The sequence below is a fragment of the Apus apus genome, chromosome 1 (genome assembly GCF_020740795.1).
Source record: "Apus apus isolate bApuApu2 chromosome 1, bApuApu2.pri.cur, whole genome shotgun sequence".
In the NCBI taxonomy this organism is placed as follows: Eukaryota; Metazoa; Chordata; class Aves; order Apodiformes; family Apodidae; genus Apus; species Apus apus.
In genome coordinates, this window is record NC_067282.1 from 104,108,489 (window position 1) to 104,124,950 (window position 16,462).

A 16,462-nucleotide genomic window follows, 5' to 3' on the forward strand; every position below is an offset into this window, starting at 1 on the left:
GCCAAAATCAACTTATGCTATGACAAATGTCAATCAAATCCTTTAGACCCTGCCTTCCAAGGCCACTAAGAAGCCTTTTACTAGTAATGGAAAGAAGCCATATTTACTGGGCTACAGAAGAGTTCCACTCGAGTTGAAACAATATCCCTACTACAGGAATTAGTATTTAGCTATGAAATACATGTAGTGTATTGTGGGTTCTGTCATTCAGAGAACTACCATTCTATGAAACAAGACAAATTGTGTTACTTTTCAAGAGGGATTCTTCTTAACAACTGTCTGTTTTCTTGAGTAAACTACCAAAACAATGTAGGGCTCCATTCCACCTTACTACAGAAACCTGTAAACTTCAAATGATGATGAGTATAAATATTAAAAATATGAAAGTGCAGAACTCGGGAAATGTGTGTATATATATATATATACACATATATATATATGAATCAAATCAGAGAATAATAGCTAAACTGTCTGTTTAAAAACTTTTTAAACTGTTGAGGAAACAACTTTGGAAAAGGCAAAAGTGCTGAGTAATAATTCTATCCTATTCACTTACAAGTGTCAGTTGGACACACAACTGTTTGCTGTATGAAGTGTGATATGTTTCCTGGAAACTTGTAACAAGCAGTACAGTTTTTAGTTGCATATAAAAAGGAGAAGGATGTGACTGCACCAGTGTCATTACTGATTTTGCAACACTGCAGATTTTGATTAAAATCTGCCATAGTTTCAAAACTAGACTGTGCTTTTGGAGATCCATCTAGAAGATACATATACCCCAAAAAAGTTTAAAATGAAAGTAAAAATATGTCTGTCAAAAATAATCAAATATTTGGCATACGTAAAAAAATCAGTTATGCTAGAACTGAAGCAATTACAATGGACTCAGGACTTCTTTGTGTGTGTGTTTGGGTCTTGAAAAAGACTGAAGTGGGAAGCTGTCATAGTCTTAATTTACTTGCTAGTACTTTATCCGAGGGTAAAATGAAATTTCTTGAAGAGAAAAAGGGTGAAGTTTGGTGGAGTTCTTTGGGGCTGGGCACTAAGAAGGAAGTCACACTTGTTTAAAAAGCTTGGGACATTTCTCAGGTGGCTCTTGCATCTTCAGAATATTATTGTGATTATTTTATATTTTTCATTGAGATTTTAGACTGTTTAGTTATATACAAAACAACGTTAGTTCAGTGTGGTAGAGGATGAGAGAGGCTGAGTGGCCATATTCTTTCTGTTACCACTGTAGGCCAGAATATTTAAGATCCTCTTTTTAAAAAATAATAGAATCTATCCCTCCACTCATCTCAGCGATCCCTCTCTATCCACTCTGTGTTTCTGGTCTTTCCTCTACGTCAATATTAATTAATGAAGCTCTCTTGAGGATATCAGAATTATATCTAAATGACTGTGGAAATAAAATGTAAATTTAATTAAGGACCTATTGACCTAATGTAACTGAGTTTATACTGCCTATTTTTTTAATGTGTCACAAATAGAATGATTCAGAGAAAAGGTTTATTGATACATATTTTATAGTTCTGAAGCAGAAGACAATATGCATTTTTCCTTGGACTTTGCAGCATGCCTCCTGCTTTCTGTGACTTTGTATCGAGGACATTATTGTGCTTCAGATTTGTATTTTGGATGCCTGGATGTTCTCACAAAAAATTATCAACAATAAGCTCTCATCAGGGAAACAAGGACAGCACACAAATTTCAAACGTATAAAATGGTTAGGAAGATGGGATAGATTTACTGTCTAGCAGATTGTTGGAGGGGAAAAAATAGATTTGGAAGGAAAAAGGAAGAGAAACTGCTAGTCCACCGTAGTTTTAGAAAAAGTGTTGGACCTTGGGATAATTTAAAAATTTCTACTAGTCTCATTCCTGATTATTTTTCTTCACTGCTTACTCTTACTTACTCTTATCTCTCTGTCATTCCCTCTTTCAAATGACTTATATATAATGTAGTCTGGCCTGCTCCACTCATTCTGCTCTCTGCAATAGCATCATTTTGGAAGTTATTATGTATGCCAGTTACCCTTTTTCTAATCCCTCAGGTGTTTTGCTTGCTTATTGTTCCAGTCCTGTTGCTCACTATTCCTTATCTTTACGGTAATTTTTCTTCTCTGACGTGTGTCTTATATGTTGCTCTGTACTGCTGTTCAACCTTCATTTCTTACTGTTCTTATCTCCTATCATTCAGATGTGTCTTCCCTAACGTTCTAGCCAATTGGATTTCTGTAAAGTGAACCTAAAGTCCAACATCATAGCAGCTCTGAAGGGAATGTGCAATATCTCGTTCTGTCAAGAGAATTGTGTAAGATAACAGCAGAGGTGACAAATATAATTGAATGTGACATGTATATGAATAATGGTCAATTTTTAATTTTTTTAACGGGTCTGTAAGACCTACAAAAAGTCGAAGTTCCAGGTACCAGAGTCTCAGAGGTAAGAAGAATGTTCTGTGATAAATCAGCTGAGGAGGTTATGTAATTTCTGTGTTACTGCAGGACATTCTTACACCAAATTTGATAATCAGATGTTATATGGAAGTGATGGAGACATTGTTCTGAAATATATTAAGCAATAATCTTATACTGGGGATTAGAAAAATTATTGTCCATGTATCCCCAATAAAAGAGTGTGATCTTCATGATTTTTGTTACATGTATTTTTTAAAGTTCGCTCAGAGTTAAAGATCTTAAGTGAATTTTTTTCTTGCTTTTGTTATCATCAAAGTAGTGAATTACTGTACATAGAAATATTTTGTTCCATCAGTGTGCTTAACCCTTGTTAGCTTAGTTGTTACTGCACTTCAATGATAAATAAATGTAGTAGGTATTTCTGTCAAAACAATGATTTTGGTTTCAGCTGCAACTGCACTATAGGCTATTAGTTAGAGAAGGATAATTTCATAAAAGAAAAGGAAGCTTTATGCTTGGCCTTTTAGATGTGCTTCATTTTAAAACAAAATAAATTGCATTAAATAAAACAACATTTAATTACTGAGCTCTGTTCTCAATCCATTTATTTTAATCTAAATAGCAAATGTTTAACTTGTATCCATTATTTTGTACGAGAAAGAAATTATTCTACATTAAATATCTTAATGAAATAAGCCAGAAAGACTCTGCTAGAAGTATACAAAATTGTGTTAACACAAGATTCATAAAATGCAAAACAAATCTTATAAACATGTTGTATCTAATACAATTTATTGTGTGCTTATGATAGTGATGATGTGAAGCCTTTCAGTTAAAGACCCAAATGTTCTTTCCTTTATTTGTGCCATTTATTTCTTAAAGAAACTTACTATGTTTTAACCAGTCATTTGTGAAATTGTTTATTAGCATTTGAGCTGTATAGTCATGACTTAAACTTTTCAGCTAAGGAACTCAGCAACTGAGGGGTGATCTTATTAATGTCTCTGAATACCTGAAGGGAGAGTCCAAAAAGGATGGAGCCTTTCAGGCTCTTTTCAGTGGTGCCCAGAAGCAGGAAACACAAGAACTTCCATCGGAGCATTAGGGAATATTTTTTTTTTTTTTACTGTGAGGGTGATCAAGTACTGGAACAGGTTGCCCAGAGAAGTTGTGGAGTCTCCAGCCTTGATGATATTCAAAAGCCTTCTTGGACAGAGTCCTTGGCAACCAGCTCTAGATGACCCTGCTTGAGCAGGGAGACTGGACCACATGTCTACCAGTGGTCCCTTCCAACTTCAACAATTCTGTGACTTTGTCAAGCTTTCCAAGGCAAGGGAAAGGACAACAACAACAAAGTAAGAATCCATAACTCAGGAAGCAGAGTCCTCCTAGAAATTAAATCATTGTGATCCATCTGTGAAAGGAATCTCTCTTGCATCCCATCTACCTAAATAAAGGAAATGAAAATGGTGATGTAAACATTAAAAGTCAAGATGACATTAATTTAACCGTTAGCATTTTGCATCCCTACTGTATTAGCCCTTTTACTTACTTTATTGCATGTAAGTGAAACCAACATGACATTCACTACATTCCATTTTATTTGTCCCAGAGAAGATGCAAACAGGAGTTTCAGCATGATATATGTGCCCTGAGAAGTCATGACTTAGATCAAGTTATACTCTGTTTATTGATTTTGCTCTTTGTGTTTGAGAGGACAGGAAAGACTGAGTAACCAATTATCTTCCTCAATAATTTCAGATACGGAAAAAAGGTTCTGAACTTCAGTGATATATGATTCAAGACACAGCACCAACTGACATTTAGTAATACTGGTGCCCTTCAAACATTCATCTAGAAATAGAAAAGCTTGTTTCCTATCTTCCTCAGAGACATAATTTGTCCTGAAATATTTTTTTGTATAAATACCATAGAACCGTAGAGCAGCCCAGGTTGAAAGGGACCTTGAAAGATCATCTAGTCCAACCTTCCATGGAAAAATCAGCCTAGATGAGATTATCTGACACTCTGTCCACTTATGTCTTGAAAACCTCCAGTGATAGGAAGAGGTTGTTCCTCCTCCCTGAGGAGGTTGTTCCACTCATTGATTGTTCTCACTGTAAAAAAAATTTCTTTCTTAGGTCAAAATAAAACCTCTCCTGGAGAAATTCGTACCTATTGCCCCTTGTCCTCTCTATGTGGCTCCTTGTGGAAAGAGAAACTCTATTCTCCTTGTAGGTACCCTTTAAGTATTAGAAAATCTTGATGAGGTCCCCCCTAATCATTCTCTTCTCCAGGTTGGAAAAATCTAGTAAAATACTCTGCTAGTAGTGTCCCTGTGGATATAGCCCAGGATCAGATTTGCCTTGTTCAGTTTGTCGACCACAAGGACCCCCAGGTCCCTTTCTGCCAGGCTGCTCCACAGTCACATCAGATCCTAGCCTGTGCTGAGCTCTTTGGTAACGTCATCCCAAGTGCAGGACCTTGCACTTGTCTTTGTTGAACTTCATGCAGTTCTTGCTGGCCCACTTTTCCATTTGTCCAGGTCTCTGTGTAATTTGACTCTCCCTTCTGTCCATGTCAGCAGTTTAGTGTCATCAGCAAACTTGATGAGACCCTCTTGTCAACATTATATGTAAGTAGTGTTCCTGCCCTGTTAGCGTGAGACTATCTTCCTTGTGCTTCTGCTTACCACTGACATATCTGACGACATTTTTCTCCTTATTCTTGATATTTTTGGCCGATTTCAGTACTAGCTGAGCCTTAGGCTTTCTGACTGCACTTCTGCGTGCCCTAACAAGGTTCTTGTAGTCCTTGATGGGTATTGAGCTGCCTTTCCATACCTGTTGTGCTGCTTCCTTGCTTTTAAGCACACCCAAAAGCTAATTGTTAATGCGGTGTGATCTCTTGCTCTTCCTTCTTCCTTTCCCTTTGTAGTAGGTGCACTGTTCTTCATATCACCTACAATTCACTAAGGTAAGTCTCTGCATCTGGCTTAGAAAACATGAATGTGCTTTATTTGTCTTAAAAGCAGAAACAAGACAAAACATTGTGATCTATTGTGATCACTGAATTGCAGAATCACAGAACTATTGAAGTTTTAAGGAACCTCTATAGATAATTTTGTGCATTCAACCCTGCTTTGCTTAAGCAGGGTCATGTAAAGCAGGTTGTCCAGGACCATGTCCAGTCAACTTTTTAATATTTACACACATGAAGGCTGTTGGCTGTTGTGTAATGGTTGTCAATCCAGAAAATTTTACTCATATTTACTCATTGAGACTGAATAATTATAATACTGATATATCAAAACTGACACAGACTGCTGCATTCTCACAGTTTGTTAATTAGAACCCATAACAAGGGATTGTGATAATATTTTACTGAGAGGGAATTTAAAATTCAAGGATCCTCATTGGAAGCACATAGGAAAAAAAAGAAAAAAAGATACAAAATGAACCCAACCTTAGTAACAGCTGAGACAGAAATGCTGTCTGTTCTTTATTAAGCTCTTGGAATTTAGCACTGAAACACTTTTGGAAGAGCTGCTATAAAAACCCCCCAGTCTTAGTATGTGAGCCAGGCTTTTATTTCTTCTAGCAGGAGAAAATAAATGAAGAATACCTAGGCCTGCCTTTTATTATGTATTTCATATACTTACTGGAGCGCTGGCAATATCTCACTCTTTACTGCCTGATATCAGTCCTCCTTTTCTTTACGACTTCCTTGAGAAAGAATTAGCAATCCTTCCCCAGCAGCAGCTGTTGTCCGTGAATATTTTGGAGGTTGCCCTTTCCAGATTCCAAGAATAATGGTGGAAAACAGGCTTGATTATACTGGGTTGACGTTTATATAACCAGTGTGAATTTTAGCAGGGATATCTGTGGTTTTAACTGATACTATTCTATACTAATAATTTTAATGGAAAAATATTTTAAAAAAAGACAAACAACCAAAACCAGGAGTGCCCACTCTTAAATGATTCCACATCAGACTTCAACAAAACATAATGAGCTCTGCCTCATCTCTTTTTCAATTAGAGGAATCTTCAATGAGTGCTGTTCTTCTGGATACAGTGAACAGGAGGCATTCTGAGATCCTACAGACTTAACAGCAATTAATCAAGCAGGTAGTCCTTTCAACAGATAGAAAATCTGCCATTAAAGTACCTTATTAATATGAAAAATAAATGGGTTTAAGATAAGGTAAGATGAGAGGATGATGATTCTTTTCAAAGATATAGCAGAATATTTTTCTCATTGCCATCACAATTTTATCAATGCGACACTGCCTGGGATGCTTGCTCTTAAACATTTTCCTAACCTAGTGTAGAGGCAAAAAAAATGCATTTTTACCCATCTGTATTCCTCCTAAATAAAATCCCATCTATGGGGATCCACTGCACTGTTACTTTAATGTGAGCTCTCACAGCTCTATGTTTTATAGGGCTGGTGTGAGAATGAAACAGAACTCACCCACAGTGCAGTGCCCCATAGAAGTGAAAGAGATAATTTGAAATATACTAATTCTATTTAATTATCTAATTCAGTTTTGAGTTCTATGCTTAGGGGTAAGAGCCTGTGATGCCCAAGGAATCTTTTACAGAAGGAGTGTTCTCCAGCAGCCTTTGGAGGCAAGGCTCAAAAACAGGTTAAAAAATGAGGGAGGACACAGATCTCTACATGCCTTGCTGTAAGGCAGTTAACTAATTGCAGCCCTTGGTTTGAATCAGATGGCTTCAGTCTTTTAAAGGGTCAGCTGAGCTTACTCTGCTATCACTGTTTCCTAATGGCCTGTAGGACAGTGAAATAGAAGTAGGATATTATCAAAATCTGGCTAAAAGCTTTCTACCAAATCTGATGCAGCTTTATTGGGAAAAGAACATCACTATGGATTTCTTATGAAGCATTTCATAAAATCATAGAATCGTTTTGTTTGGAAAAGACCTTTAAGATCATCAAGTCCAACCATTAACCCAGCACTGCCAAGTCCACCACTAAACCCTAAGCATCACATCTACATGTTTCTTAAATACCTCCAGGAATGGTAACTCCACCACTGCCCTGGGCAGCCTGTTCCAGTGTTTGACAGCCATTTTGATGAAGACATTTTCCTAATGTCCTATCCAATCCTCACTGGCACAACTTGAGGCCATTTCCTTTTGTTCTATTGCTTGCTACTTGGGAGAAGAGACCAACTCCACCTTGCTACAACCTCCTTTCAGATAGTTGTAGAGAGTGAGGTCTCCCCTAAGTCTCCTGTTCCCCAGGCTAAACCACACCAGTTCCCTCAGCTGCTCCAAGTACTTGTTCTTGAGACCAGCTTGGTTACCCTTCTCTGGAAACACTCCAACACCTCAGTGTCCTTTTTGTAGTGAGGGGCCCAAAACTGAGCACAGTACTTGAGGTGCGGCCTCACCAGTGCCCGGTACAGGGGCGCCATCCCTTCACTAGTCTTGATGACCACACTATTTCTGATACAAGCCAGGATGTTGTTGGCCTTTTTGGCCACCTGGGCACACTGCTGGCTCATACTCAGCTGGGCAGCTTTCCAGCCACTCTTTCCCAAGCCTGTTGAGTTGCATGGGCTTGTTGTGATCAAAGTGCAGGACCTGGCAATTGGCCTTGTTGAACTTCATACAACTGGCCTCACCCATCAATCCAGCATGTCCAGGTTCTTCTGTGGAGCCTTCCTACTCTCAAGCAGATCAGAACTTTTGCCCAGTTTGTTGTCATCTGCAAACTTACTGCGGGTGCACTCAATCCCCTCATCCAGATAATTGATAAAGAGATTAAAGAGAACTGGCCCTAATACTGAGCCTTGGACATCACCACTTGTGACCGGCTGCCAACTGGATTTAACGCAACCCACCACAACTCTTTGGGCCTGGCCAGCCAACCAGCCAGTTTTTTACCCAGTGACATACACACCTGCCCAAGCCATGAGCAGCTAGTTTCTCCAAGAGAATGAAGGAGAATTTGTGGATTCTCTTTGCAGTATAAATACTTACATGAAGAGAAGTGATGAGTCATTTGGATCAGTTCTTGGTCTCCCTAGCAGAGTAGTCGAGGTCAACAGGCAAAAAGGAGCAACTTCGTTAGGAATGCTAATTTTATTATTAAAGTTGTCCACATAGATGTTATTGTCTGTTGTGTCAGTAGTTGCTGGCCCACATTCTATAAATGCACAAGAGAAAAGAGAAGCATGAAGCAATGTGTGGGTTTTGCAATTAGGCTTATTTCATCTATCTTATTAACTAGACAAAATCATAAGGAAATAAATCTGTACTAGCAGTTAATGATTAGTTGGTTAGTTGGCAGCTGCAGGCAAGGCCAATGATATAAAAATTGCTATGATTATGAACAACTTCTACTAAGAAGATTTTTTTTATTAAAAATGTGAACACATTCTCTTTCAACAGTGATATTACAAAATTTGTCTTTTAATTAAATATAATAACCAATTTTCTGTAAGAATGACCCCAAATGCTATCATGTGTTCTGTATTAAAAATTATTTTAAAAATCAAGGCACTGTGTACCGTAACAGGCATAATCAAGCTACATTCAAACAGTGTATGCAATGCATATATTGAGTAACTATGTATTACTTTACAGTCTGTTCTAGTTATCATATTTTAGAAGAGATGCAAATGTGATTAGTAAAACCTATTCTAACTTATAACTTCTGAAAATATTTGTTTGTTTATTTTCTGTATGGGTTTGTTTTGTTTTGTTTTGAAATTTGCAAACCATCCAGAGTCAAACCATTCTGGTAAAACACTAGAGACCAAAAATGAGCTTGAACAGCTACTTGGATATTTTGCAATCAGTAAGAATCTGATGTATCAGCAATTTGTTATTTGCAGTGTATAGGCATCACTGTAGAGGGTATGGAGAGGGAATGCATTCTTGGCATTCCCAGCAGAATACGTGAGGCCCACAAATAAAAGCAACTTGGTAAGTCATGGTGATTTGTACTACAGTTGCCCACAAATTGTTGTCTGCTGTGTCAGTAGGTGTAGCAATGAAAGAGCTGGAATAATGTCTTCCTGGGAAAAGGTAGGGGAAGGGTTTTTAAAGAGGACAAAGTTGTTTGTGGGGAGGTGAAGCAGCTCTTGCACTTCTGCGGGAAAGGAGAAGGCCATTTGTCCTTCACAGCCTTTCAGCAACTTGAGGAGCAGCCAGTCACGAGGACCTAGAAGGAATACATTCAATGTCAGGTTGGACGGGGCTCTGAGCAACCAGATGTAGTTGAAGATGTCCTTGCTCATTGCAAGGGAAGTTGGACTAGATGACCTCTAAAGGTCTCTTCCAAACCATTCTATGATTCTGTGACGAAAGAAAGAAAATACCCATGAAAGAAATAGCTAAAAACTACAGATAGACTTGCCCAGTGTTCTAGTGCATTTGTGTGTATAACTATACATAATGAACTCTCTATGTATATAAACAGAAGGCGTAGTGTGTCTTCACTGAAAGGCTTATTAAGCACTGGAGTAGGCTCCCCGGCATCATGGTTAAATCACCATCCCTGGAGGTGTTTAAAAGACATGAGGATGTGGTGCTTAGGAATATGGTTTAGCACTGGAGAGATGCTCCAGTCCCCTAATCATCTTGAGGGCAACAAACATGATTGGGGGATTGGAGCATCTCTCTTACGAGGAAAGGCTGAGAGAGCTGGGACTCTTTAGCCTGGAGAAGAGAAGGCTGAGGGAAAACCTTAATGAATGCCTACAAGTATCTAAAGGGTACGTGCAAGGAGGATGGAGCCAGACACTTTTTAGTAGTTCCTGGTGACAGCACAAGGGGCAATGGACACAAGCTTGAATATAAAAAGATCCATTTGAATATAAGAAAAAAATTCTTTAGTATGTGCGTGACAGAGCCCTGAAAGGCTGTGGAGTCTCCTCTGGAGATACTCAAGACCCACCTGGGTGCAGTCCTGTGTAATGTACTCTAGGTGATCCTACTTTAGCAGGGGAGTTGGACTAGATGATCTCTAGAGGTCCCTTCCAACTCTGACAGTGCTGTGATTCTGTGGACTCAGTAGACTTAGGTTAATGGTTGGACTCAATGATCTTAAAGGTCTTTTCCAACCAGAACAATTCTGTGATTTTGTGAGTCTGTATGCAGTTATATATATATACACATATAAATATACTGTAAAGGAATTACAGAACTGTGTGATGGGGATGTTTGGAGGACTGAAAAATTAGGGCATTTGTAAACTTTAAAACAAAAGCCTATGTTTATTAACAATAAATTTCATGCCAATAAGCAATTCTTATACACTGTTAATCACTATTACTGCATGTATAAAAGTGTTTTTCTGTAACTATCATATCCTAAATTTCTGATAAGTAGACAGTGCCATGGATGATGATGCCATATAGTTAGCAGTGATCTTTTGGGTCCTTGATATTTCTTCATCGTGGTCAAACTTGAGAAAGAACAACTCTGATGAGAGGTTTGGAACTGAAGTGGTGTCGTCAGCTTTCTTCTCCATCTTTCCTTGGTCTTTGCCAGTGCTTTATGCATCTTGCTCCTTCCACCTGCAAAGGGCAGTCTCAACAGCTCACTGTGCTGTTTATTTTTAGTTTACTTTTGCTAATCATCCCTCTTGTGTATTCAGCAGGATGTTCTATCTATTTGCAACCCCTTCTGTCTACCATGTGCATCATCCTGCAACTTCTCTTACCTGGATACGTCCTACATGCAACTTCTTATCTCTTTGCTCTGCTGGTTGTCACATTGCTCACAAATGTAATTAAAATGCCTAAACATTGTGTTCCAATGTGCCAAAATGGTATTAGAAAGTGTTTATATACTGCTGTCAATTACACTATTTTCGTATGTATGTATTTGGATTCAAGACAATCTAATTGCAAATATATACTGAAGAATACACTTCTGATTTAAAGATATTACAGACCTCTGCCTTAACTACGCCAGAGCAGGCCCACAGTGAGACAAATCCTAGCAGAGAGCTGCCTCTTCTCTCACAGAGTGAGGGGGATAGTGCGTCAGTGCTGTAGCTGACTTCTGTTTCAGTTATAGATCCTAGCTAAGATGTTTTCATTAGCATGGCAACAATGTGTATGGTCACCTGAGTTGTTTTAGATACTGGAATAAAAAAATTAGTTGCTTATTTTTTTATTTTTTTTTTAAAGACCTTTCATCACACCGTAATGAAAACTAGATGTGCATATCTATTGTATATCTTGAATTTTGGAGATGTACTTGATAGATAATGCATCAAATAGGGAGACTAAGATGTAATGAAAAATCTTAAATCTTTATTAAAAGAGAAAAAGAATAAATATAGTTTATTTTTTCATCTAGTTATTAACATTTTTAATGGATTTTTAATGAGAACATTTTGAAGCTTTTTCAAAATACAAGACTTTGCAAGTCATTATTTCGAAGACAAATAGTTCATGCCAGATGGACTTCTAAAAACACACAAAAATTAAGCAATTATTAGTGCAAAGCAGTTGATTAATTTCCATAACTACTATATGATAAACCTCTTACATACAGAAATCCAGATATATTTAGGTAACAATTCCCTACTGTTCGTAGAATCCGTAATAGTTTGCCGCGGCGGTCTATATTTGAGGTCTTGAGGCCTTGTTACTGAAAGAGGTAAAAAACCTGCAGACAAAGTGGTTTGTCTCTAAAAAATACCAATCTTCCTAAGTTAAGACTGACTTTCCAATCTTGATTTGTTTAGTTTATTTTACTTTAAGAATGTTTCTAGCTAAAACCTTTACAGCTACAGACCATATTGAATCCAGTGGTGTACAATTCTTCATAAAGGCAATTAGTCTGGACAGGGCAATTTGTTAACTTAAATATGCTGTTAATCTACCCTACTAGTTTGGTTATTTTTATTCAAGGTTTCTCTTTGCGTTGAAGGAATAAATTACAGGAACAACAGATTGTGAGGAAATAATAGAAGTTGTGACGTCCAGTAGATTTTAGAATTAAATGCTAGCAAAGGATTGGTGCAGATGAGGAATCCTGACATTTGTTCTGTGTTTTGGAGAGCTGTCTTTCAAACTCTTCTCTCCCATATTACTGTAACTTAGTTGATCTTTTTTGCTTTTGGCCATTTCTGTCTGTCATCATTTTACTCTATCTCCCTACATGTCCACTTTCATTTCCAAACTACCATGCATCCACCTCTTTTTTATATTTTTTCCTTCCCAAGACTGCAGTACAATTTTCTCATTACCCACTTTGCTACAGCTCTCACTGTTGAGGTCTTCACCCTTAAGCTACATAGGCTGTAGGAAGGTGAACATTTGGAGCACAAGATAAAGTTTCATTGTTGTCATTTTTTGAGCACATAGCAGCCTGTGGTTATCAGCAGAAACTATCACAGGGAGAGGGCTGCTTTTCCCATGCATGTTACCTTAAACAGGTTCAGTTATTCTCAGGGAATGGTACTCATAGACCTGTATTAGCATGTATGCATTGTAGCAGGCATTAAAAATTATCACCAAACTGGATTCAAAGCTTGATGTAGAAGTAGTTACTCATAATTGAGAAGTTTTTCTAAGCTGAAACCCTAGCCCCAAGATGACAGTTCCACAAAATTTCAAGAATTCTTTTCAAAGCAAGGGGCTTGATAGTGAAAAGACTGTATGATTTACTTCTACTTTCTTTGATTTTTCTATAACTTTATTTTTGAAATAGCTGGTGCACACACTAAGGTAGATGTTCTGGCACACAGCAGACTGGCAAGTCATTGAAAAAACGCTCTTAAAAATGCAGTGTACTGGGCCACCTTCTTTACAAACAACATAAGTTGTTTTGGGTTTTTTTTAATGGCAAAATCAATCAGATGAAAAATCGTACAGAAAAGGTAGGGCTTGTATAATAATAATGTAAATTCTTTCAAATGTTTCAATTATGTCTTGAACAATTGCTTTTGGATTAATCTTTTTAATGCAGCATTACTGCAACCCACGAATGCTTGAAAAACATTACTTAGGCCCTGGAAAATAAATTGATTGACTTATCTATATAACACATGATCTTTGAATATTATATGTGAGACATTCACTTAATCATGCTGGTTTTGTTTTGAGCCTTCAGAGTCTCCCTGGGTCTCGTTTCAAATTTCATTGGTAAGTAGAAGTCTCAGATAACACTTCCTATGATCTCATCTTTTCAGGACATAGACTCAAAAGGGACCTTTTTACATGAAGCCAGGTCACAAATGCTACTGTAAGATGAGATTTAGCTGTAGTAAGAGCCAGATAAAATGGAATTTATTATCACAGGGAGAACAGTAGGGTATGTTAAAATGCTAAATAGTGTATATTAAAAAAGCAAATATATGAGTATAATGATACAAATAATTCCCAAAAATTCCAAACATCATAATGATCTGTTCTATCTTACAGGAATCCAATTAGTGCCGAAACAAAAACTGGACATCCCAGTATTATTCACCCCAGAGACAATGAAAATGTATGAGGCTGTGGTGGTAATTAATATAACGAGGGAAAATGGTGAAAACTGGCCATATGAGGATTCTGATGTGAAAGACCTAAAGAGGTAATTATCTAATAGGAGAAGAAAAAATTGTTGAGAACACTCAGTCCTATCATCATTTTTACCTTTGGATATTTGTGTGTAGCTCCCAAGGGCAATCAGGTGTCTAATTCTGAGGGCAAGAGGTATCCAACATAAGCTTTTAATATATCTTGCAAAATATGCAGATTTTGGGTAGGACTCATCTGTTTCCATACCTGTGTTTTCTCAGTTTGAAAAAAGAAAATGTAAAGTACAGCTGCCAGTGCAGTTACAGATATTGAGCAAATGAAAGCTCTTTAGATGCCTCAAATTGTTCAGTATATTTGGGCTAATAATGATTCTCCTGTGGTTATGTTCATGTAATACATGAGCTGCATAAACTTTTTTCACTGTAGAGATGAAGTAAGAGAGAGCAGATCAGGCCAAATGTTCCCATATCCTGGCGAATAGTGTCTGAACACACCAAACTAGGTGGATGTAAATGACTGCTGTTCTGATTTGGTTGGATTTTGTTTAATATTTTTCTTATATATGTTTAGCCTTAAAATAAAATGGAGTCCCACATCACCAACAACTCTGAAGATTACTTTGGAAAAACAATTTTTAATCTATCACAATGATACTCTTCACTCTATTTTCCAAGCAGTGTTACTGTAGCAGAGAACGGGGGAATTCAGGGAATACTATGGATCTATCCAGTTCATGGAACACCTGAAGCACCACAGCAGAAATTAGTTCCAGGTAGGTAATGACTGAAAAAACCCTCAAACAATAAATTTAAGAAAATTAAATACTAATTTGTGTTCTCATCTGCTTGATCCCAAGAATTTGCAGTAGTACTTTGTTCCATCTTTAAAAAAAAGAAAAAAAAATATAAGATCTCATATTAAAAATAAGATCTCTTTTGCCAGCCTGCAAAGCAAATCTGTATCTATTATTTTGTTGTCATTGTGGATCAAAGGAGCCAGGAGGTGCTGTAAAGGCTTGTGTTGTTCAGTGTCCTAGTTAATGCTGAATTAAAGAACTAAAGGTAAATTAAGAAACTGACACAAGTGTAACATTCTCTGTGTCCCCAAAACACCCTTGTGGAGAGTTTACAGGGTACAAAATATTGGAGTAGATGTCCACTGTTTCTCTTGGCCTTCCACTCCTTAATCAAAATCAGAATATAGAGTAGTGTGAATAGCAGTAGGTTTTCCACTTACTCCTGAGAAGTACACTTGCATTAAAAGGTGACTGGCATTCATAGGGTTTTTGTTGTTGCTTGGTTTAGGGATAGTAAGTGTTTATAGATTTGATGCACCTATTTTCTTAAAGTGTAGTATTATCCCGGAATTGTGAAACAGAATTTGTGAACAGCTTTTTAAATACATAAACTTGATGAAACTACAGCTCAAGATGTAGGTGAGGGACTCTTACACCAACTTGTCTTTTCATCTAGTCTTTTAATGAGTAAATATAGTACCTTTCTGCACTAAATTGACGAAGGCACAGGAATAACGTCTGCAAAAACTACAGAAATAGGTATTTTTCCTGACATTATTTAATTTGCTTAAGGATCCTTTACTTGCAAATACCAATGATGTGGTATTAATTAGAGCTTTCATCTCCTTAATGTCCACTTTGATACCTTAAGGAACAAAGCAGAATATTATAATGCAATCAACTGTTACCCAAAATGATGATTTTAACAAGTCTCATTAGCATTAATACAATGTATACTAATGTGAATGTTTGTTGTGTTATTTAAAGCTGTTATGTACTTCCGTGGCAGACTTTGAGATAAATCTCCTTTTTATTAGGCTGTTGTTTTCATTAAGTATCGAAGTTACAAATTAAAACTGTTAGCATTTGTAAATTGCTTAAGTTACATTACTTCTGTGTATGATCAGAAACTTGAGTAATGTAAAATCTTACGTAATTTTAAATTCCAAAATGATTCTTTAAAACAGAAGGCTAAACTGTAAAATATTTTTAGCTGTGTTACCCGCTAGCTTATGTTCAGTAGGTGTTTGTAATGCACACAAGGAGCATTACAAACATTGATTTTGAATACATATATCCTTTTGGCCAGCACCATGTTATGTTGGGCTATTTTTATTTTTTTTTTCTCTAAGGAAGTACTACATTTTCCATTGAAAAATTACCTATAAAACTAAAATACCTGTTTGTAAGGTTATTTATGAAACAGATTCCATTCCTGACTTGATTCTGAAAGCCTAGGGTTTTCAGTTATAAATGGACTTTTTAAAAATCCCTGATGTAAGATATGAATCCAAACCAAGTAACTTAAAATAAACCTACTTTGGTTTTAAATATTTTTTTTAAATCATGATACAAATGATATTGGAATTTATTTTGATGCAGACATTTATTAAAATTCCCTGGAGGCTTCAAGCTGTTATGTCAAAAGCCAAAGCTGCTTTGATAGTCTATTAGGCAGTTAATCTTTTGTGTCATTCTTACTTGCATCTTAGTATACTTAAACTTCCAGA

At 36.9% G+C, this 16,462-nt stretch overlaps 1 protein-coding gene across 1 annotated transcript in view; it reads left to right on the forward strand.

Moving 5' to 3' along the window:
- The window catches only part of CFAP47 (cilia and flagella associated protein 47), a 307,875-nt gene that overhangs the window by 260,267 nt on the left and 31,146 nt on the right, over window positions 1–16,462 (forward strand). The window contains 2 exon segments of the mRNA XM_051614860.1: window positions 13,835–13,988; window positions 14,614–14,708. Of these exon segments, the coding sequence (XP_051470820.1) occupies window positions 13,835–13,988; window positions 14,614–14,708 (249 nt within the window).